Here is a 21,515-nt window from a genome sequence, read left to right as displayed (position 1 = left end):
TAACAATTCGGGTATTTTCAGGTGTTTGGAACCGAATACTTTTAGAAATCGAAACTGAGTATAGTTAACAAAAGTTAAAATTAGGTTGGATAGGAACCGATTCCGGGTATAATAGAGTATTTGATCAGGTTTTCCGGGTTCTTTTTTAGGTTTCAGATAAGGTAGGGTCTGGTTTTGACTGGGTATTTTCAGTTCCGATACGACTCTGGAGAGAAATCTTATACTAGGTCATACCCACTAGTCAGATATAGCATGTCAGGTCCGGATCCAGGTATTTTGTAATATGATAAAAGGCCAAACATAGAGACACTAAGCCCAACAACAAACTCAACTAAACCATAGGCCGGTGGTTTATGAATTATAATCTATTTATAAATAAATATCAACAACCTGCGACGGCACCAACAACCGGTCGGACGATGAGAAGAGGCGGCAGAAGAGATGGAAAACAGCATAACAACGTTGAAGAAAACTGGGTTTTAAAACCTCATCATCATCAACAAATTCAAATTCAGTCTCATCATCCCACATCTTCTTCTTCTTCAGCTGAACCTTCCACATCTAAATCTTCACCTCGAAATCTCAGGTGGGTGTCAAGAAATCAAGCCTCTGGACCCAATATTAATATTATTCACCCCAAACAAGATAATAATAATAATTATAATAAAGATGGAAATAAAGGAGAAGCAAAATCTGTACTTGTTGAAGAAGAAGAAGAAGAAGAAGAAGAAGAAGAAGAAGATAAGGAGAAGAAGGAATTGAGTGATGCAAATGATGATGATTATGATGTTGTGATGAGGCTAGAAAAGCTGGTGTTGTCCGGTGAAGAACCGGATTTGTCCGAGGAAGTGATTAAACAGAATGATCAATTGCAAGAGGATGAGGTAAATTTGTATGACTTCTTTATTAATCAATTAGTTGGATTTTTGTTTGTGTTTGTGTTTGTGTTTGTGTTTGTGTTTGTATTAGTGTTAGTGTTAGACTTGGCGAAACGGGCAGGTTAAAAAGGTTATTTTGGTTCGGGTCAGAACGGGCGATATCATGTTAATAGAAAAAGAATGGTGGTTTCCCCATTACTTTGTGTTTGGTGTTCTCTTTGGCATTTTCAGTTGAAACATCTTACTTATGTACGGTTCCCTTAGGTTGGGGTTTCAAGTTGAATAATTGTAAATTGGATTGGTTTTGGTCTCAAATTGAACCAATAATTGAGATATTTGTTTTTGACTTTTAAAAGCCATTTGGTTTAGGTGAAAGTGAGGGAAGGGAAAGATATTATTTAAAGGTGTGTTAAGTGAGGGAAGGGAAAGATATTATTTAACGGTGTGTTCCCGAATTCGGAAGGAAAGAAAATAAATTAGAGAAATTTGAAGGAGATTAGGAATAGATTTTACTTTCTCTCCAAATCCGTCCGTGTTGGAAGATTTGGAAGGAAAGTTAGGAGGGAAAACTATTAAAAGTTTTCATTTCCTTTCTTTTTATTTCCTTCCGTTAAAAAACTTGGTAGGGAACATAGCATTAATCTTGCATTTTGTTTTGTGATTATAGTTGTTTTTCAGTTTATAACTTAAAGATTATTAATTGATTATAGGTATTGGCTATGGAATCTATTTATGGAGAAAACATGTTTATTCTTGACAACCAGAATGGACTGCGGTCTTTTCAGGTACCTTAAAGACTTTAGTATGATGTAGATTTAATTTAGCAACAAATATTATGATCCTAGCAATATATATTCAAAGAATTCAATTGCAGATTCATATCTACATTGATACTCCAGAAGAACTAACCATCTCCACAAAGCTAAATTCCTCCCAAAATTTGGACACAAATACCGATAGTTCAGAAGGTTTTTCATCCTCTTTTGAAGTTAAGTATATCCCACCGATAGTTTTGACTTGCATATTGCCCAAATCATACCCGACACATCGCCCTACATATTTTACAATTTCGGTACAATGGTTGGATTCTTCAAGAATTTCAAGTTTGTGTTCAATGTTGGATTCAATATGGGATGAACAACAAGGGCAAGAAGTTATTTACTCGTGGGCCGAGTGGTTGCATAGTTCGGCTATTTCTTTTCTTGGATTTGATAAAGAAATTGTTCTTGGCCCGTATGGTGTGAAACATCAAGGGGACCCGCGTGCACTTTCGGGATGTGTCTCACCTGATGTTGACGTTCCTTCGTTAAAAAGTTATAATGAAGAACAACGGCTTGAAAACTTTCTTAAAACCTTGCAAGAATGTTGCATTTGCTTCAGTGAATTTGCAGGTAATTTTCAATCTTTCATATGACACTAAAAAGGTAATTTAAAGTTAATTAATTTATATGTTGAGTTGCTTTTGTTCATAGGTGCTGAATTTATAAGATTGCCATGTCAGCATTTCTTCTGTGAGAAATGTATTAAAACTTACGCGGATGTTCATATACAAGACGGTACTGTGAATAAGCTTTCTTGCCCCACTGCAAAATGTGGGGGCATGATTCCGCCCGGTCTTTTGAAACGATTACTTGGTGATGAAGAATTTGGAAAATGGGAATCGCTTACATTACAAAAGACACTCGAGTCAATGACTGACGTGGTCTATTGTCCAAGATGTCAAACACCATGCATAGAAGATGATGACCAAGATGCTCAATGCTCCAAATGCTTCTTTAGTTTTTGCACACTTTGTAGGGAAAAACGCCATGTTGGCATCACTTGTATGCCACCAGAATTGAAGCTCCGTATATTGCAGGTGACTTTTGCAATAATATAATTTTTGTAAGCATAGTCGACACTGATAAAGTATAAATGTGATAATAAGTTTTGGTTGGTGTAGGAGAGACAATCGTCAACTCGAATGTCTGATGTACAATTGCAACGTGAACGTAAAAAGATAGAAGAGCTTCTTAGTGTGACGGAGATACTTCGTGATGCAAAACAATGCCCATCTTGTAAAATGGCAATTTCAAAAACCGAAGGTTGTAACAAAATGGTCTGTGAAAACTGTGGCGTTTTTTTCTGCTATCGTTGTAACAAGGTCATAAGCGGATATGATCACTACAAGTTAGCTCTCTATCTCTGCTTAATATAGCCTTTTTCATTTTCACATTTTACGGTCATTATAGGTTAACTAATCAATTTATTTATCAATGTTGAAGGGATGGAGCTTGTGAACTTTTTCCACAGGAAGAACTTCGAAACTGGGAGCAACAGATGAATAGGAACATGAACATGAACATGAACCTGAACCGGAACAATAACATGCAGCAAGTGGTGTTCGAAGTTGATATGGTTGGTCAACCTTGCCCTCAATGTCGTCAATTCAATCTAAAGGTGAGTCAACATTCTGTTATTTGTTTACTTTTACTGATTATAATTCTGGTAAAATTAATGATGTTGGTGGTCACTGGTCAGGTTGGGAACAACAATCACATGTTTTGTTGGTCATGCCAAGGCCACTACTGTTACTTGTGTGGTAAGATCGTAAGGCGTGGCTCGCAACATTATGGTCCAAAGGGTTGCAAACAACACACAGTCGGATAGTATTAGCATTATGGTTACCAATAAATTATACCGATTCATTCTTATTTTCTTTTTAAAAATTTCATATTATTTGTTAATCTCACAGTTATACTCCCGAGGTGAAAGTAATAAACAAGAGTCGAGTGAATGTTTGTAACATTATTTATATACTATACTATTTCATCACATCATTTGTTGGTAATATTTTTGACAAAAAATTCTGTTGGTTAATAACTTAAGAATAGTTTTGACCATGTTTTGAAATATAAATTACCACTTTTGTTCTGTAAACAAACTCAATATCCTAGGAATCATACGCATTTTCTTCATCTACCTGCGGTTTCACAAAGAACTCTATAAAAGCAATGCGGCTAGGTGGCTGATAACCAACAGAATCAACATGCGCATGAGAACTAGAAGGCTTTGCAACCGACACCAAGTGTTGAACTTTTAACATCCCGCCTTGCCCAATTGTCAGTTTGCTTCCTCTGTTATCTTTGATAACACTGCTTGGTATGTTGGAAGTTGTTGCACGAAGAAACTTGTACTTGTACCTACAACGTCAGACGACACAGATACCTGATAATTAATAGTTATGAAAGAAAGGTTAAAAGAATGTAGATAAAATAGCATTACCTGTGTGAAACAATTTGATCACAGTTAAATGCAGACAGAAGATCCATGTTTGCATAATACATGAAATCTATCTTCAAGTCTCCATGGCCTTCTCCTGTAAAAGTAACTGATGGAGGAGTTGGTTGCATGGTTATTTGGATGTTTGATCCTGGCCATTCCAAATCATCAATGGCTTCTTTTAAAGCCGATGACTTCAGAATTTAAGAAAAAAACAGCATAAGTCGGCATTGTATTTAACTTTATAGCTGAAAAAAAAATGACGTACCTTAACAGTAAAGCTGATGGGAGTGATCCCTGTAGGCTGAAAATTGTAGTCCCATGAGATTGTATTGGGGATCCTAGTTCTGATCTCCGCGTAAGTACAACTATTTAACGAATCAGCAGATCTAACAAAACAAGAAATGGTAAAATATTATCCTCAGATGCATGAAAGTTGAAACTTAAAAAGTAACAACATTTTGAGACCAGTTTTCTAACTATTTCTCACAGGTTTCTTTTTTGCCACATGTATATATAACCATAATATCGATAGTCTATTGTGTTATTAACTCATAATAATAAGGTTTATAATCTCCTGAAATCGTAGAGAAACATGGCTCGTTTTGTAGCAATAAACTTCCAGGCTTGTTTTTTGGTTAGGAGTCTTAAGCGGGTACCATTTGCGGTAAGGTCAGGAATGAATAAGCTTCTAAAAAATGAGATTACTACACATTTGGTCCCGGTTAACGAGTTCTATAATAGTGACCCAAATCGACAAGCTGTATAACTTGAGTAGACCCAAACTGACCCGTTGGATAATTTACTAGACCCAAACGAACCTAATCAAGTCATTTCTTAATGAATGTGTGGCTGCTAAATGTCAATCCACCTAACACTATAAACAATGCTACTAGATAGATATGAATCAATTCAAAGAGAGACGTAAAAACATACTTGAGAAGAAGCTGCATATCAGGCCCGGGATAGCGAAACTCGAGTGTGCTGGAATGCCTTCCAGGAATACAGAACGTGTTGAGGCAATCCACAAACAGTCCCAAGCTTACTCCAAACCTAGGTCGGGCGTGAGCACTATATTCGTAACGAACAAACAGCTACAACAAACAGCGAGGTCGAAGTCGTATTTTTTTACGAATAGTTGAATACTCAAGAAGCTAAAGGTAAAATTGATTATAGATACCTCTTTTTGCAGATAAACCTTAGCTTGAAGACAACCGGTGTCCTCGACGATTAAAACGATTCCGTGCTCACTTAATTCCAAAACGGCATCCTAATTCATCAATCAATTAACACAAACCCCAGGTTATCTATCAGTTTCAGTAGACTATTAGTTGAAAAGAACCTGATGGCGTTTCCATCGGACAGAAGTGAGAGCATCCACCATGCCTTGAACGTTATCGACCTCGCATACCAGATCCGTCTCTACCGCCGATGAACTCATTGCTGCTGCTGCCGCCGCCCTTTCCCGCCAAAATCCACTTTACTTCCCGAATACAAGCTCAATTTTTATGTTATGCCAGTAGCAAGTATCGCAATATTTCACTTGTAAGTAGTGATTTCTATTTTCAAGCGTGGGTGAGCGATAATCAAACCGTTATTCATTGTAACTAAATGAAAATAAACCGAAAATCGGTTATTTTTGTACTATAGGTTAACCACCTAACAATACATATTTTCATATAATTCTAACTTTTATATCTTTATATCTTGTATTTCATGTTTATACAAGGCCGGCTTTAAGAAAGGGCAGGGTGGTCGACGGCCATCTGGGCAGTTTTTTTTTTAAAATTTAAATATATTTTTATGAAAAAAATTATATGTTTTTAATGTTTAAACTCATTATTCAACTCATTTAAATATATTTTTGTAGAATGTAAAAAAAAATTTGCACTAACCTAAGTTGTAACTAAAAAATCTCATTGAAAATTTTAATTCCTTAAACCAACAAAAAACCTTTTTACTTAAGGTCCAAATTTTTTATTTTTTTGCCTTCGGCCAAAGATTCTCGAAAACTGGCCTTAGTTTTATACCACCAATCGATATATTTATATCGTCATTTCATGTATTTATACACAAATTTCTTGTTTTTATGCATTCATTTAGTGTATTTCTAAGTAAGATTATTAGTCCAAATTTAATTCCAAACAGAAAGATTAACCGAATAAACCGAATCGATTAACCAAAAACCATTTGTTTAACTAGTCGAGGCTAATTACTTAACAGTGTGTGCCCCTATTTCTAAGCATGTGTGTGTGACTAAAAACCCATGAGTCAGTATTCAAGCTTTCAAATGATGGTAATTAGATGGAATTGAGTTATACTCAAGACCAAGTTGAATGTAATAACCATAACCAAGGACTACATCGATGAGTGCGTTCCGAGTGTTGGTTTGAGTGTTTTGGATAGTAGTATAAACTGAGATCTACCAGATAATTATTTTGTGGTTGAAATTCACCATTAGTTGCACTTCAAGTTTCTGCAAGTTTTACAGTTTTATTTGTGTTTTTAATTTTTATAATGGGAGGTCATGAACCCAAGTTCGATGTGTAAATTAGAAACATATGAGGGTAATATATATATTAGTTTACCTGAACCATAGGTCCACACCTGTAAACACTTTATATTTGTTTTTATTTTCTTTTGACGTTGGTTAATAAAGTATTAACTCGTTAAACATTTTTTATACTTCTAATAGTTTTTTGTTTATAAAAGTATACAAAGTTTTGATAAGTACAAAATGTAAAACATGGAGCTTCTAAACAAATTAGATGTATACCCGGTATATACGAGGCACTGACAATCAATATGTATCGAAGAAGGTTTTATAAACATATATAAATAAATAAAGACTAAGATTATCAATATTTGTTTCAAATCCGGTCTATATATAGGGATGGTAATGGGTCGGGTTTTGGTATTCCTAAACCCATACCCGGTTATGAAAGTCCGTCCCAAACCCGTCGGGTTTCAGGTTTTCCCATCGGGTTTCGGGTTTCTTATCTGGTTTTGATAAAATACCCGCCCGGTATACCCGGCTCAAAAACCGATAGATTTCCACCGGGTTTTGACAAAATATAAATAATCGATTACAAAGATAGTTACCATAAAGATAAAATGACTCAAATAATTGACATAAAAAGTTCCAACAAATAATATATTTGGAATATAATATATATAATATAATAAGCTATATCGGGTACATCGGGTATATAATCGGGTAAATGAGTTTATGTTATCGAGTAATCGGTATATTTGAAATCTCAACCCCGTCTCAAACCCGCGAAAAATTTTAAAACTAATCTCAAACCCTAATGGGTCGGGTATTACCCGTTCCAGTTATATCGGGTTTCGGGTTTTCCAATCGGGTTCGGGTTTCATTTTCATCCCTATCTATATATATACTTAGAGCATTCTCAGTCTACTGTCTAAAGTTGTCAACCCTATATAAGAGCATCTACAACAGGCTTCGGTTCCTTAGGTTTGGATCTAGGTGGCAATATACAATTTGGAGGACACAAACTTCCTTGTTGTGGAGTAAAGTCCATAAAGACAAGTTTCTCTCTACAAACTTGTAAAGGACTATGTGAGGTGGCATCTCTCTCACATACACATATATACTATATACACACACACACATTTTAATTTTTTAATGGGTTTGTGGAAGTTTGTTGTTGTGAAAGAAAGTAAGATTTTTGAGAAAAATTTGAAATATGATGTGACGGTTTGTATGAGTTTGTTGTTGTTGATGCTCAAATTTAAGGTATATTTTGATAAAAGCATCAAAATCACATCTCCAATTCATTCCATATTATATGGATTATGACAACTAAAGTAAAAAACCTAAATATAGGCTCTCACTTTTAATCTATACCGTATAATATATCAACTATCTCTCAATCACCATATACTATATAATAAAACAAGAGTTAAAATAATAAAAAAAAAGAATTTATGGAGACAAATAGGGAATAAAATGTGAAAGATGTTCGAAAAATGATAGATAAATTTATGAAATGGTTTTTTATAACTAAATTATAGAAAAAAAATATATTAAATGAGCTGAGAATGCTCTTAGAGCATCCATAATAGACTTCAAATCTCTAGGTTTGAATCTACGCGACATTCATGGATAAGCCCCATCACAAACTTCACAATTGTTGAGGAAGTTTGCCAAGTTGTAATCATTGGATGCAAACTTATAACAACCAAAATGGGTCCCAACGTCCCATCTCTCTTTCACATCCACACACATATATATACATACATTATATGCGTATATAATTTTAATAGGTTTGTTGGTATAGAAAAAAATTAAGTTTAAAAAAAAATTGAAATATAATGTGACAATGATACGTCGGTTTGTATGAGTTTGTGAAGTTGACGGTAACGTTAGACGTGTATAGACAATGTTACAAATGCAATATGTCAGAAAATTATGGGTATAATAAAGATACACAACTACTTTTTTAGACCCATAGACTGCCACGAGAATAAAACTTTATAAGAAAAAAGGTTATAAATTTCTTTAAAAAAATAAATAATAATAATAATTGTTGTCAGTGTTCCTCTTTCATCATCTAAATAACTCGACCTATCCAATCACCGCTTTACTTTGCTTTCTTCTTCTTCTTCTCAACACTTCCATTCAATTTTTCTCAAATTAGGGTTTCAAACTCCATCAATCAATGTCACTCTCAAACCTCTAAATCAACAACCAATTCCATCACTATGGAAGCTCATACTAACAGCAACGGTTCCGACGCCGCCGTTCCACCGTCTCCGATGACCAACGTCAACGCTCCGCCACCGTTCTTGGTTAAGACTTACGATATGGTTGATGATCCCGCTACCGATAAGGTTGTCTCCTGGAGTGCTACCAATAACAGCTTCATTGTATGGGATCCACCCGAGTTCGCTAGGGATCTTTTGCCCAAGTATTTCAAGCATAATAACTTCTCAAGCTTTGTTCGACAACTCAATACTTATGTATGTTTATTATTTTATTCTCTTTCCTTTGCTTACTGTATTTTAAGTATATGATTGGTTTCTAATTCATTAGGGTTTCATTTTTAGGGAAAGTGTTTCTGTCTTTATTTAAACTAAGATGTTTATTTTTCATGGGATTGGGGATATTATGAACCTCTGTATCCAGAACTTATTGATTAGTTTTTTAGGCTCATGTTCTTCTGCTGAATGTGGATTTTATGATTAGAAGCGCTCCATGAAGCTATGCGGAAGAATATCATACATCGCAGTGGGATATTAGGAATTTTTAATATCATGTAGAATTTAATATAGCAATTTAACAATTCAGCATACTCTCCTACACTTAACAGATTAACCTTTTGCAACTTACAAAACACTAACAATTTTAGCAAGTAGGAACTGATTAAGACTTAAAACACTAACTTTGAACACTAAAAGCTGACAATTAAGACTTAAAAAGCTGATATCGGTCAAATCGCTGATAATATCGGGACCGCTATTTTACTAAGGGACTAATAACTGATATATCGGCGATACCGACTGCATAGCCATGAAATTAGGATGAGAGGTACTGAAATAAGTAGCAGTTTATGTTGTTTGGGAAAAAATTAGCAGAGACTGGTTTCGAACATATGATGGTAGCAGAAATAACGGAAACAATTGAGAAACCAGTGGTTTGGTTATGATTTTTTCATAAGGCGAGCACACTGGTTTCAAATATATGATAGTAAGTTAGTAACAGAGATAACTGAAACAATTGAGAAACCGGTGGTTCAGTTATGGTTTTTTCATGTCTAGTTTTATGGTTTGGTTACGACTTGTGGTTATATCTGTGTTAATAAATGAAATAAATAAATCAAACCACTAGTTAAAGCTTAAACCAATCTATATATATATTTTTTTATAATAAGATAGTATATGTCAGAGAAGTTTTGTTATAAATAATTTAGTACTTGCCACTCTTTCTGTATAAAACAATATAAGCTTGTTGCCTTTTATTTTGCCCAAAACATGATTGGATGTATCAACTAATTAGGGCTTTAATTGACCCATGTGTGGAACAGGTTAACCAAATCAACTGAGCCACTTGGCACCTTTCCCAATAACCTAACCGATAGGTTATGAAAATCTGAAAACCGAGTGATCAACTAATGCTCACCCGTAGTTTTGTGAGTATAGTTATTAGAAAAGATTATTTCTGTCTTTCTAACTGTTGACTCACTTTTGTTTCCCTTCTCAAAATGTAAGTTAATTGAACATGGTTTAGAGTTAATTGGGAGCTTGAACTACAGTTCCACAGCATATATATTTCTTTGTTTGTCTGCAATCTGAATTTTCTCATCCTTCTTTTTATGTTCCTATCTGTTAGTTGGATATCTTCTTTTGTATGCCTATTTATCTGTTTCTAACCTTAGCAGGACGTGTAGTCTTAGTTATTTGCTTCTAAAAACTTTTATGCATTTAAATCTTACTATCTGTTATTCAAGTTGTGAACTGTAAGACGTTAACATTGACTCTATAAATGCCCTGTATACGTGTTCTGGATCTTTTGCTCATTCAAAAATTAATTTATGCACTCTGAGCTTTAATAACTATGTTTATTCAGTTTACCGCGTCTTCTTATGTCTTGTTTTATCATGCACGTGCTAATTCATTCCTCGTCTATTATTGTTTCTTTTGAGGTGTTAAAAAACAGGGATTTAGAAAAGTTGATCCCGATCGCTGGGAATTCGCAAACGAGGGATTTCTGCGTGGTCAAAAACACTTACTAAAAACTATTGTCCGGCGAAAATCAGCTTCAGGACACCCCCAACCGCCTCAACAACCTCATCAACAAACATCCTCAGTGGGCGCGTGCGTGGAAGTTGGAAAATTTGGTCTGGAAGAAGAAGTTGAAAGACTAAAACGAGACAAAAACGTTCTAATGCAAGAACTCGTGAGGTTAAGACAACAACAACAAGCAACAGATGGTCAAATGCAGTCAATGGTGCAACGTCTTCAAGGAATGGAACAAAGACAACAACAAATGATGTCGTTTTTAGCAAAAGCAGTTAACAGTCCTGGGTTTTTGGCTCAATTTGTTCAACAGCAAAACGAAAGCACCCGTTTAATTACCGAAGGGAATAAAAAACGAAGGTATAAAGAAGAAGTCATTTCAAATGAACAGTCTTCTGATGGAAGGATTGTTAAATACCAACCCGTGATGAATGATGCAGCACAAGCAATGCTTAAACAGTTAATGAAATTAAATAGTTCCTCGCCTCGTTTAAATGCGCTTAGCTCAGGGGTTACACTTCAAGATGTCACACCACCGGCTTCGGTTCAGTCTTATTTACCAGCAGTGACAGGTGTACTTTCCGCGCCTCTAGAAGCAAACTCTGAAGTGGTTGCAGCAGATCCTTTCCCAGATATAAGCCCGATAATAGACGCTCAAGATTTGTCTGATGTGTCTGAGCTGTCACAGTTGCAAGACATGATGACAGATGTCAACATTTCCAATGACGGTTACATGCACCCTGAAGCACAGAATCAGCCACTTTTGGATGAGAAACTTGAGTTGGAAATTGGTAGTTTTTCTCCTGATGTTGACGCAGAATGGGATAATAATATGTATACTGAAATGGAGAAATTATTGACTGCGTATGACCCGTCATGGGAGCAATTTCTTGAACAGAGACCTGAGGGAGATGGGAATGATGAAATGGAGGCGGGGCCCGTAGATGAGAATGTGATGGAGGGAAGTGAAAACAAGCCGTCTGAAACCGAGTTTGTTTCTTCAAATAGCAAAACAACTTGATTATAATTCAAATATGATTTGAGGTAAAGGCCCAAAAGTATTATAATGGAGGTTCTACTCTTGGTCTGTTGTGTTTTTGTCTTGACCTTGATTTAGCATTTCCCTGTCCCCCCTGCAAGTCTGCTTTATTTTTTGCACAAGGTACTTCTATAGTTCTATACTAATCACTTTAGACATGCGTCTTGTTTTTCATTAAAAAAACAGCTATGAATTTCCTCACTTCATTTTTGTTTGACGAATGGTTTGAAGAATTGGGCGTGACAAAATTCTTCACAAATAGCTCCTTTTGAAGAATCGGCTCTGTGATGCACCGGCACCATAGCGGCTGGACCTGTTCTGACATTTTTTTTTTCTAAAACGACATTTTCAGCCCGGCCTATCTTTGGTGATGGTTATTGTGATCTGAACTAAATTGCTACTTGTTTCAGCCCAGCCTATCCTTGGTAATTCTTATTGATCTTAACTTAACGTCTGCTTGTTTTGACCCGTGCTTATATTGGTTAGAAGCTGTTTTTTGACTAATTAGCTACACAGTACCTACACAACTGCACTTTGCCATGCTTACTTGCTTAGCAGCAAAAATGTCAATAGTAATCTTCATTTTATCGAAGATACCTGCCTACTAAATGCGAATAGCGACGGTGTCAGTTACTCTATCAGTGTGTGGCAAAACCCAAGAAAAAAAACCCGAGAGCTTTTACATTAATCTAGTCTTCGACCTAATTTTTCTTTACCGCTAGACTTTGGGTGAAGGAGTCATCACTCTCATCAATCTCATATTTTTCTACCTCTTGTTTTCACATTAATGGCATATCAGCTTTTTAACTCCTCTATTCCATCCTAAATCCTAAACCATCTTTCAATCATCAAAATATCCATTTTACAACCGGCTGGGATGTCAAAACATGGTGGAACAGTTCTCCGGAGTCCAAAATTAGAAACAAGTTGAAGAATGTTTTCGCTTTTTCCAGCATGTGAATGAACCAGAAAGATAGGAACGGCTTGATTTTTTGCTAGACTTTCCAAGACAATTGCTGAGGTGCTTTATGAAGTATTAACCTCATCCATCAACAAGAACATATCTTTCTTAAAATGTCTTCTGTGGTGTTTTATGAAGTATTAACCTCATCCACCAAGAAGATTTCTTCCTTTAAGCGTAAAACTTTGGCAACTCGAGAAATCGAGAAAGTTATTCTGTTTGTGTGTCCGCCTATTAAAGTCCAGCTGGTGGCCCAGGCAGCGACAGGCGCGGGAGTAATAAAGCTAAGAGAAGATGTTCTTTGGTGGAGAAGTCGTGATTTACCTCATGGCTAGAGATAGTGGGGGCGAAGCAAACTTAAAAATTTTGTTGGTCTTTCAAAACAACACGTTATTTTCTTTTCTTAACGGCAATCTAAGCTACCCTAAAAACATTTTTTTAAGTTAACTTTATGCCCAAGAATTTTATCTGGGACTTCGCACAAATAGACATAAGCCTCTACCATTTGGCCAATCACTCAAGTGACACAACACATGACATTTATGTTTTAGTTGTTTAATTCATAAATGATAAGACTGAATTCATGTAATCTTTCTTGGTTGGAGTGACGATAATAATTTGTGTAACTTGTTATTTTTTTTATCTCGTTTAGTCATTTAATGTTATTTACGTCATATTAAAAAATACCCTTCTTTCTCATCCCTCTAACATTTTTTAATTAAACATTTAAAAAAAACTATAGAGATCAATAAAATAACATTTTATTAATAAAACAAAACAACAAAAAAAACCTAGAGAACTATTGACAGTAAAATAGAACTAAATAGTAAAAGTTAGTCGTAGAGGTTGGTTACATAGACTAATGAGATCCGCTCGTGGGTTGTCATGTGTTTCTTGGTGGTGCAATTCACTAGATGAATTTTGATTTTTATCTATACATTCTTATACGGTTGGAAGCTTGTTTTCATTAGAATGGCATGACGCACATCGTTTGCTTTTAAAATCATATTGCCGTAAAATAACCAAAGTCTGCTTTATTTTTCCATATTTTCTTAGGTGCATTGTCCTTCCCTGGTTTCGAACTATATCCCAACTACTTTTGAGGACACCAAAAATTCATTCCATGTCCTTGTTGATTCTTGTGCTACCATAAACTTTTTTTGTTTGGCATCGTCTGGTTTACTTGAACTTGTATCATCACCAAAGACAAGGAGCACAACTTGAGTCATTGTTGCTAAAATATGAGTCTTGGAAAGAAGAACCTAATCTAAAAGAGAGATTTAGGCCTAACTTTTGCGTAGTGGTTTCATTAACAGATCAACCGTTCAATTTAACCGAACCAACTTAGAGGTGAAAAAAGAACCGGAATCAGGCCCAAAAAAAAAACTAGAAGTGGGTTTTTTTATACCCGGTTTTTAATACCCGACCCTAACCGTAGGGTACGGATAGGATATCCATTTCAGTACCAAAACCCGTACCTGAAACTAGATCCGATTTGTACCCGGTAATACCCGAAAACCGGAACCGGATTTTTCAAATACCTGATCTATACTCGAAAAATACCCCAAAAAAGTGCAACCCTTTAAAAACCCAATATATACCCATACCCGAAAAATGCCTGGAAACAAACCCCAAAATAAGGTTTTTTACAATACAGGAAAATATGGTATTCAAATAAAAACCCAAAATTAGGGTTTCTTCAATACCCGTAACTATACCCGATCCGAACCCGATGCATATGTTATGGTTTTAGAGACAATACCCGATTTTCCAATACTCGGTCATACCCGGAACCGAGTATTTGAAAAAAAAAACCCGATTTGTGCACCATTAAACCAGCTAATTTGGAAGAGTTAGTAGATGTTTGCATTTTTAATCCTGCTAATTCTATATAACTCATCAATGACCCTTTAGCCCTTCTAAACGTATCAAGCTACATGTACTAGTTGAAGACTTGTTTGTGTTCGATGATGAAAATTAAATTTTGAACTTGATGATGAATCCATTTTTACAATTAGTATAAATTAGAAGAAAAATATTGCGAGATAAAATGGTGTGATAAATAAGAAATTTAGGTGTTTAGTTATTAGTATTATTTAGTGTTTCATAAAATAAGCAATAAGTTATAAGTTAGTGGAAAAAAGCAATCCCAAACACCTCCTAAACAGAGCTTACTCATCACCAATCTACTACTAGTAGTGGCCGTTGTGCTATTGTTAACGTAAATTTGTATTGTTATTTTTCACTTTTTTTTATCAAAAAACTCGAAAAAAATCCAAGATACATTTATATTTGATTATTTGCAACTTTAAATTCCCAAATAATCCACTATTCTCACCATTCATAAGCACGGGAACATCCATCATTTGACTTGAATCATGGATGCTTTATTGTTTTCATACACCCTCAAGAAGAAAAAGACAAATAAAATATGTTTTTATCAGTTTGTATGATTTTTAAAAGAGGGTATATGAAATCACAATACCTACCTAAATAGGTTTGATGATGAGTTTGATCATTTATTTCCTATCAACTTCGACATCATTTAGTTGTACATGTTTAGAATCTTTAATGTCAATGCTTGTTTTAGTGTATTATGTACTACGCTAAATAATTATAAAAAAACGGAATCCCGACTAAAAAAATGTAAATATAATTGTGACTATTTATGTTATTGTTACCACTACCACTAATAATAATAATAATAATAATAATAATAATAATAGTAGTAGTAGTAGTTGAATGTTTTGAGTATACTTCGGTTTTCGGAGGAATAATTCCGATGACAATCCAAACTCAAACGTACACGCATCATGATGCCATTACAATGATTATTTGTTTTAAGATAAATGTTTCTAAATCTTCATTAATACTATTATAAATATAGTATATACTTGTTTCTTAATCTATTATAACTTATTGGGTTTGGATCAAATACAAATAAAATTAACGTGCTAAACGTGAGAATCAAGTAGATTAATTATATATATAAGTAGAGTAATTATGTAATTACTCTATGATTTAATTACATAATTACTCTACTTGATTCTCACGTTTAACACGTTAATTTCATTTGTACGTTAACTTTCCCGATACTTATTATTATTCTAGCTTTATACTTGATAACTTTAAATTCTTGTACGTCATTCCTTCAATATACGCAACATGTATATTATATATTACACCTTAAGATTTCATATTAGTGAAAATCAAACTCCAAAATCTAGTCAAATATATCAAACTCTGTTTGCAACCATAATCATTCAAGCTGTTTGTGAGCTGTTCTTAATCAACTCACTACAAGTTTATATCAAGTCAAGTTGAAACAAGCTCGAGCATAAACTTAATTTTAAAAGAGAGTTCTATCTCAAGTTTGGTTAGGCTCATGAGTCTTTTATTAGAATAACTACAACATTTCTTATTTAATATATAACGATTACATATTTATAAAAAGGTAATTAAAAACAGAATCTTAAAATGTTACATAAACTATGCATTATTATTATTTAATACAAATAAGAGGTGGATCTTTATACACCACCCCGTGATAATTATACAGACCTATACGGCTCGTATATGGATATACGGGTCATATATGCCATTTTATTTTTAAAAAGACCATTTTTATTTTGTAATTTTGTAAAAGACTCGTTTAAAAAAAAACAAGAAATTAATCAAAAAAGCAAATAAACTCTTTGCAACCATTGTCTATCATTCAAGAGTACAAAGAAATGAAGAATATGTGTAGCCATCTAACCACCACCATCAGTACAAAACAATAATACTCCTAATTCACAAACCTTACTTCAAGGAAACTGAAAAGACCCTCCAATTTCATTTGCACCAGCAGGTGGGTTAATAGCAACCCAAAGAAGCGAAATCGTGATCGCAATCAACCCCGACCACACAAAAACAATCGTCGGCGTCCTCCCTCTTCGCCCCATCAACCCCTTCGCAAACGGGTACAAATGAGCCAACACCCAAAAGCTGAAAAACACCCCGCCCAACAACCGACTCCACTGCGGTATCGCACTGTAGATCGTCCGACTCACCCCAACCGCTATTGCAATAAGATTTGTCATCATGATAACAATAGGCGGTATCATCAAAGACGTCCATTTAATTATGTAAAGATCAGCGAACTCGTCATCGTTGTCATCACCGCCCGATTTTGACGTTAATGTAAACGAGATCTCGATTCCAGCCACCACTTTTAGTAGACCTTGAAGAACAGCTGCAAGATGAGCACTCGTACCGCCAATGAGCCAAAACTGCTCGTTCCTCCACCATTCTTCTAACTCGATACCCGACCATTTGATCTCCAAAACCGCAAGCATGCAGAGTGTAATCGTAATGGAAAGAAGGTACACCAGAAATGTGACATCAAGGCTTTGAACAATGAATTGACCCGAGAAAAGTGAAAGAGCAGGGAGAAAGCAGTACACGATTAAAAAGATGGACGTGAACGGGTAAATCCCGACATTAAGATAAGCGATTCTTTGGAGAAACTTCATTCTTGAGCTGGCTAAAAGCGCGTTATTCTTCGAGAAAAATATTTCAACCGACCCAGTGGCCCACCGGAGCACTTGGTGGAGACGGTCAGTCAGGTTAATCGGGGCGGTCCCACGGAACGCGTCTCGTTTGGTCACGCAATAAATCGATCGCCATCCACGGTTATGCATGCGGTAACCCGTGACCACATCTTCTGTTACCGACCCATAAATCCATCCAACCCGGTTTCCCCATTCAGTTTTATCCTCATACCAACACGAAATCACACTAATCGCTTCGGCAACAGTAGACGCGTCTAGAAGCTCTCGAGGGATTGTGAGTGCACCGGGCGGTCGACCATTTTTAACCACGGGGTGATCGGCAAGTGGGCGGCCTTGGAACTCGGCTATCGGGATCGTGTCGATTAGCAAACTCGAGTTACCAAACTTTTTCGGGAATAACGAAAGATTCATTTTATCGTCATCCGAATCTCCCATTCTCAAAGCCCGATTTTCATCAGGAGCAGAAGCAACCGAACCCGAGCTTTTCTTCTGCCGAGGGAAACAACAGCTGCAACAACCCGAGTGGTACTCCTTTGACCGAGGCGGGTCAAACCCGTAAAGCGCAGTCCTGCGAAATAACGTTCCGGTCCCAACATAAACCGGGCCTTGAAGCCCATCGAGAGCTCGCATATTTCCATCAAAGAAAACTGTGTTGTGGTTCGCGTAACGATCAGATGGGTCGATACCTTCGAACCGTTGTGGGAACTGCACATAACAGATGCGGTCCCCGCCTCTGTCCATCATGAAACACATGCCTTCTCTTATAGCTTGAGAGTTGTATATATAATGATCACAGTCAAGATTAAGCATGAACGGGCCATTAGACATAATAGCCGAGGCCCGAACCAGTGCGTTCATGGCTCCAGCCTTCTTGTTATGATCGTAGCCTGGTCGTTTTTCACGAGACACATAGACTAAAAGCGGAAGTCGGATATCAACTTCACTGAAATCAACCGGATTCGCCTCGTCATCTGCACCGTTCAGTGGTTCATCACTCGGTGGCTTCAACATCACCTGGCATTATTTACACATAATCAGTCTAATACATGTACAAACTTAAAAAAATATAATAAAGAGAAAATAGCATAAATGGTCCATGTAGGAGGGTTGAGCGTTTAGCCCCGACCATTAATTTCATTTAGTTTTAACGTAAAAGTGATGTCATGTTCGGACTAAGTTTGCAATTTTAGATTCGAGAACCAAATTTGCAATACGGTAAAAACTAAAAACACATGAACAGTTTTGTCCAACTTTCTATAAAATGAAATTACCAAATTATTACCTGTATAATGCCTGCATGATCACCCTTTGAGTGTTCTGGAGACGGAAACATCCAAGTACCCGGCCAATGAGTTGCATCCGCCATCCATGTTGCTTTTGGGATCTTAACGGGCTGCAAAAGTTCATCACCCGCAGTTTCTTTTTGAAGTTTCATGGCTTTGATTTCTTCTCTAGCATTATAAGCATCGGACCGTCTCCTAATCGAATCAGGAAGCCCGTTAATCCTCACCTTAAACTCATCATACTCCCGTTTAACACGTCTTCGGTCCCTCACAAAGTCCTGTCTCACCTTATTCTTAAACGGATCTTTCTTCAAATTAAAATAAGTCTCGGGATTCCTCGGTTCAATAGCATGCTTCCGACAAAATGGGACCCACAAATTGGCAAAGCTTGCAGCTTCTGCCATGGCTTCAAAGGTTAAAAGAGCACCACCATCATCAGAAACGTAACACGATAACTTATCAACAGGGTAATCAGCAGCAAGAATTGATAATATTGTGTTTGCAGTGACTAAAGGCGGTTCTTTTTCGGGATCTGCGGTTGACACAAACACATCCACCCCGGGAAGATCAGACTTTCCTGACGGGTTTTGCGGGCTTGGGGTTTCAAACTTTTCTTTTAAAACGTTTAAGTCGGTTGCACGGTTAACTGGTGCGAGCTTTGGAAGCTGGTCAAGTAACCAAGAAAATGCAAACCATACTTCACAGATAACCGACATGAACCATAGCCATATTGCATCTTCATTCGGATGAGTGATTCTCCAATGAAGAAACAATCCAAGAACCACCATCCGAATCAAGGCTAGAAGCCTGCATTACATACACAGAATAAAAATTAAATACAAGAAAACAGACATAAAATTAAATGATGTCATCAATAAACATACCGATAAGGACTTATAACAGCAGCAGGTATCTTCAACTTGCGAGTAAGAGGCCGCCATGGTTTGTTAAGCAGTTCCAACTGTTCGGTCCCGCTTACACCCGATCTATCCTCGCTTATTCCTTCATCTTTTGGCCAAAACGCGTTGCCATAACCGTATGTCCCACTGGTCTCAAACAACCATCGGTTATGATCAAATTCACCCGTTTGACTCCTAACCAAAGCTGACTTTGTTGACTTCATCAAAGATAATCTCCTCTCCATCTTTGACGACAACCGTCTCTCCATTTTAGAATTTTGAATATTTGATGGCAGAGATAACGGTTGCCTCGGGTCAACACTGTTTTTATCAAGATCGGTTTGTTTATACGGCTCTTTACACCCGGGGCAGATCCCGTCACCAGTTTTAACCGCGTCAACATAACAATCCCGACATATTTTAAAATCACATTCACACGGAAGGATATCTACACCTCGTTCATCACTCATAACAATCCCGTCACATCCTGGTATTTGACAAGAAGACCCTTTAGCACCCGCCATTTGAGGATGGCTAGTTTCGGAATCGATCACTTTGTCCATCAAGTGAGCCCGTGTTACACTGTTGAACCCGCCCGTAAAAAGTGAATTCGACACGTACTGTTCTTCTACCCGTTGTGAAATCGAAGGATCCATCGGTTGATTGTCTGGTGTAGGCGGTATGTGAACCGTATAGTTCATAAACTCACCACTTCCAATTTCACTATCGAGATCTTCTCGTGAATAGTTTACATATCGGCCCGAAGACGTCCTTCTAGCAAACGTCACCTGCGGCGGAATCGCACCCCGCCCCTGTTGTAGTTCTACCGATTTTGGCGATCTTGAAGACATTTTTCACTAATTTCGTAACCAAAATCTCATAAATCTCCAAAGAAATTAACAGATCACCTGAAAATAATCAAGAAAACAAAGATATAAATAAAAAAGAATCCAAAAAACAAAACAAAAAAACATGCTTTAAACTTGATAAGTTACAAATATATAATGTCACACCATACCCTTCATCCAGAACATGTGAAAAACTACTAGATTGATTAAAAGCACAAAACACATGAAAAAGAAAAAGAAAACCTTTTAATCATACAACAAAACAACACATGAACAGTTGATGAAAAAAAAATCAAAATTATTATTTGATACATATATAATTATAACATACAGATTTAAAAAAAAAAAAAAAAAAAGTAGAATCAAAAAGCACCTAATCAGATATGAAGCATCAATCAATTATCCATGGAAGAAATAATAAACCCCCAAATTATTTTATTTATGTGACTAAAGAGAGCAAGCAGATGAACAAACAGCCACAGATTTCTTCACCCTATATACGACTAGAAAATATATTATATTATTATCATTATTATAATAAAGTTTTATAAAAACAAAGAAGCCGCTTCCCAAAGAGCGTGTGAAGAAATATTCAAACCAAACTACACTTGATATTACAACTGTAATTAACAAAGCATTAATTTTTTAACATAATATTATGTAGTTTAGATTACCTGAGCCAACACTTCAATTAATAATATTTGTTTACAAGGGTTTAAATATTCAACGAAAGTGACTGCAAGTATAAGACATGAACCGGGTCAAACAAACAGTCGCCGGCTCCGGCTCTCCAACTGTAACGAGATATATAAACCCTAGATTAATTTAGCTGCCTTACCTAATTATAAATAAATAAATGTTGTTGACAGATCTTGTTGTCCGGATTCTATTGGGATGGAGTCTAAGGATCTTCGGACAAACCGCCGATAATATATGGTCCAAATGGAAGTATTGCCGGAACAAAACACAGTCCGATAAATAAGTGAGTGTGTGTGTGTGTGTGTGTGTGTGAGAGAGAGAGAGAATTGAAT

The 21,515-nt window shown here is 36.2% G+C and overlaps 4 protein-coding genes across 5 annotated transcripts; 2 read left to right on the top strand and 2 right to left on the bottom strand.

Moving 5' to 3' along the window:
- The first annotated feature begins 369 nt into the window (after positions 1 to 369).
- Positions 370 to 3,732, top strand: LOC143635165 (uncharacterized). Its single transcript, XM_077103054.1, has 7 exons — positions 370 to 884; positions 1,589 to 1,663; positions 1,753 to 2,269; positions 2,351 to 2,736; positions 2,821 to 3,047; positions 3,143 to 3,317; positions 3,399 to 3,732. Exons 1-7 carry the CDS (start codon positions 420 to 422, stop codon positions 3,525 to 3,527), a joined length of 1,974 nt encoding a protein of 657 aa, XP_076959169.1. The 5' UTR covers positions 370 to 419; the 3' UTR covers positions 3,528 to 3,732.
- Positions 3,733 to 3,734: 2 nt separating this feature from the next.
- Positions 3,735 to 5,580, bottom strand: LOC143635166 (uncharacterized). Its single transcript, XM_077103055.1, has 6 exons — positions 5,482 to 5,580; positions 5,320 to 5,409; positions 5,076 to 5,233; positions 4,408 to 4,528; positions 4,143 to 4,333; positions 3,735 to 4,060 (listed from the first exon to the last, which is right to left on the bottom strand). Exons 1-6 carry the CDS (start codon positions 5,578 to 5,580, stop codon positions 3,811 to 3,813), a joined length of 909 nt encoding a protein of 302 aa, XP_076959170.1. The 3' UTR covers positions 3,735 to 3,810.
- Positions 5,581 to 8,768: 3,188 nt separating this feature from the next.
- LOC143635164 (heat shock factor protein HSF8-like) lies at positions 8,769 to 12,027 on the top strand. Its single transcript, XM_077103053.1, has 2 exons — positions 8,769 to 9,125; positions 10,822 to 12,027. Exons 1-2 carry the CDS (start codon positions 8,868 to 8,870, stop codon positions 11,920 to 11,922), a joined length of 1,359 nt encoding a protein of 452 aa, XP_076959168.1. The 5' UTR covers positions 8,769 to 8,867; the 3' UTR covers positions 11,923 to 12,027.
- A 4,553-nt stretch (positions 12,028 to 16,580) lies between these two features.
- On the bottom strand, positions 16,581 to 21,047 carry LOC143635163 (cellulose synthase-like protein D3). 2 transcript variants are annotated; one of them, XM_077103051.1, is made up of 4 exons: positions 20,858 to 21,047; positions 19,622 to 20,544; positions 18,737 to 19,544; positions 16,581 to 18,468 (listed from the first exon to the last, which is right to left on the bottom strand). In XM_077103051.1, exons 2-4 carry the CDS (start codon positions 20,485 to 20,487, stop codon positions 16,708 to 16,710), a joined length of 3,435 nt encoding a protein of 1,144 aa, XP_076959166.1. In that variant the 5' UTR covers positions 20,488 to 20,544; positions 20,858 to 21,047; the 3' UTR covers positions 16,581 to 16,707. The 2 variants fall into 2 exon arrangements, with proteins under 2 accessions (XP_076959166.1, XP_076959167.1); XM_077103052.1 differs by lacking the exon at positions 20,858 to 21,047 and having other exon boundaries at positions 19,622 to 20,585.
- Positions 21,048 to 21,515: the final 468 nt, after the last annotated feature.

Source organism: Bidens hawaiensis, unplaced genomic scaffold (genome assembly GCF_021521415.1).
Source record: "Bidens hawaiensis isolate Kalapana, Puna unplaced genomic scaffold, B.hawaiensis_p1.1 tig00007412_1, whole genome shotgun sequence".
In the NCBI taxonomy this organism is placed as follows: domain Eukaryota; kingdom Viridiplantae; phylum Streptophyta; class Magnoliopsida; order Asterales; family Asteraceae; genus Bidens; species Bidens hawaiensis.
Note: the sequence above shows the minus strand (reverse complement) of the source record. Positions and strands in the feature narration are given on the sequence as shown.

Coding starts and splice junctions, on each gene's coding strand:
- LOC143635165 (XM_077103054.1), top strand. CDS start 420: ATGAGAAGAGGCGGCAGAAGAGATGGAAAACAGCATAACAACGTTGAA. Junction 2,270..2,350: donor TTGCTTCAGTGAATTTGCAG/GTAATTTTCAAT, acceptor TTTTGTTCATAG/GTGCTGAATTTATAAGATTG. Junction 3,048..3,142: donor AGCGGATATGATCACTACAA/GTTAGCTCTCTA, acceptor TCAATGTTGAAG/GGATGGAGCTTGTGAACTTT.
- LOC143635163 (XM_077103051.1), bottom strand. CDS start 20,487: ATGTCTTCAAGATCGCCAAAATCGGTAGAACTACAACAGGGGCGGGGT. Junction 19,545..19,621: donor GCTGTTATAAGTCCTTATCG/GTATGTTTATTG, acceptor TATGTAATGCAG/GCTTCTAGCCTTGATTCGGA. Junction 18,469..18,736: donor ATCATGCAGGCATTATACAG/GTAATAATTTGG, acceptor AAATAATGCCAG/GTGATGTTGAAGCCACCGAG.
- LOC143635164 (XM_077103053.1), top strand. CDS start 8,868: ATGGAAGCTCATACTAACAGCAACGGTTCCGACGCCGCCGTTCCACCG. Junction 9,126..10,821: donor TTCGACAACTCAATACTTAT/GTATGTTTATTA, acceptor GTTAAAAAACAG/GGATTTAGAAAAGTTGATCC.
- LOC143635166 (XM_077103055.1), bottom strand. CDS start 5,580: ATGAGTTCATCGGCGGTAGAGACGGATCTGGTATGCGAGGTCGATAAC. Junction 4,334..4,407: donor CCATCAGCTTTACTGTTAAG/GTACGTCATTTT, acceptor TAAATTCTGAAG/TCATCGGCTTTAAAAGAAGC. Junction 4,061..4,142: donor GATCAAATTGTTTCACACAG/GTAATGCTATTT, acceptor CTGACGTTGTAG/GTACAAGTACAAGTTTCTTC.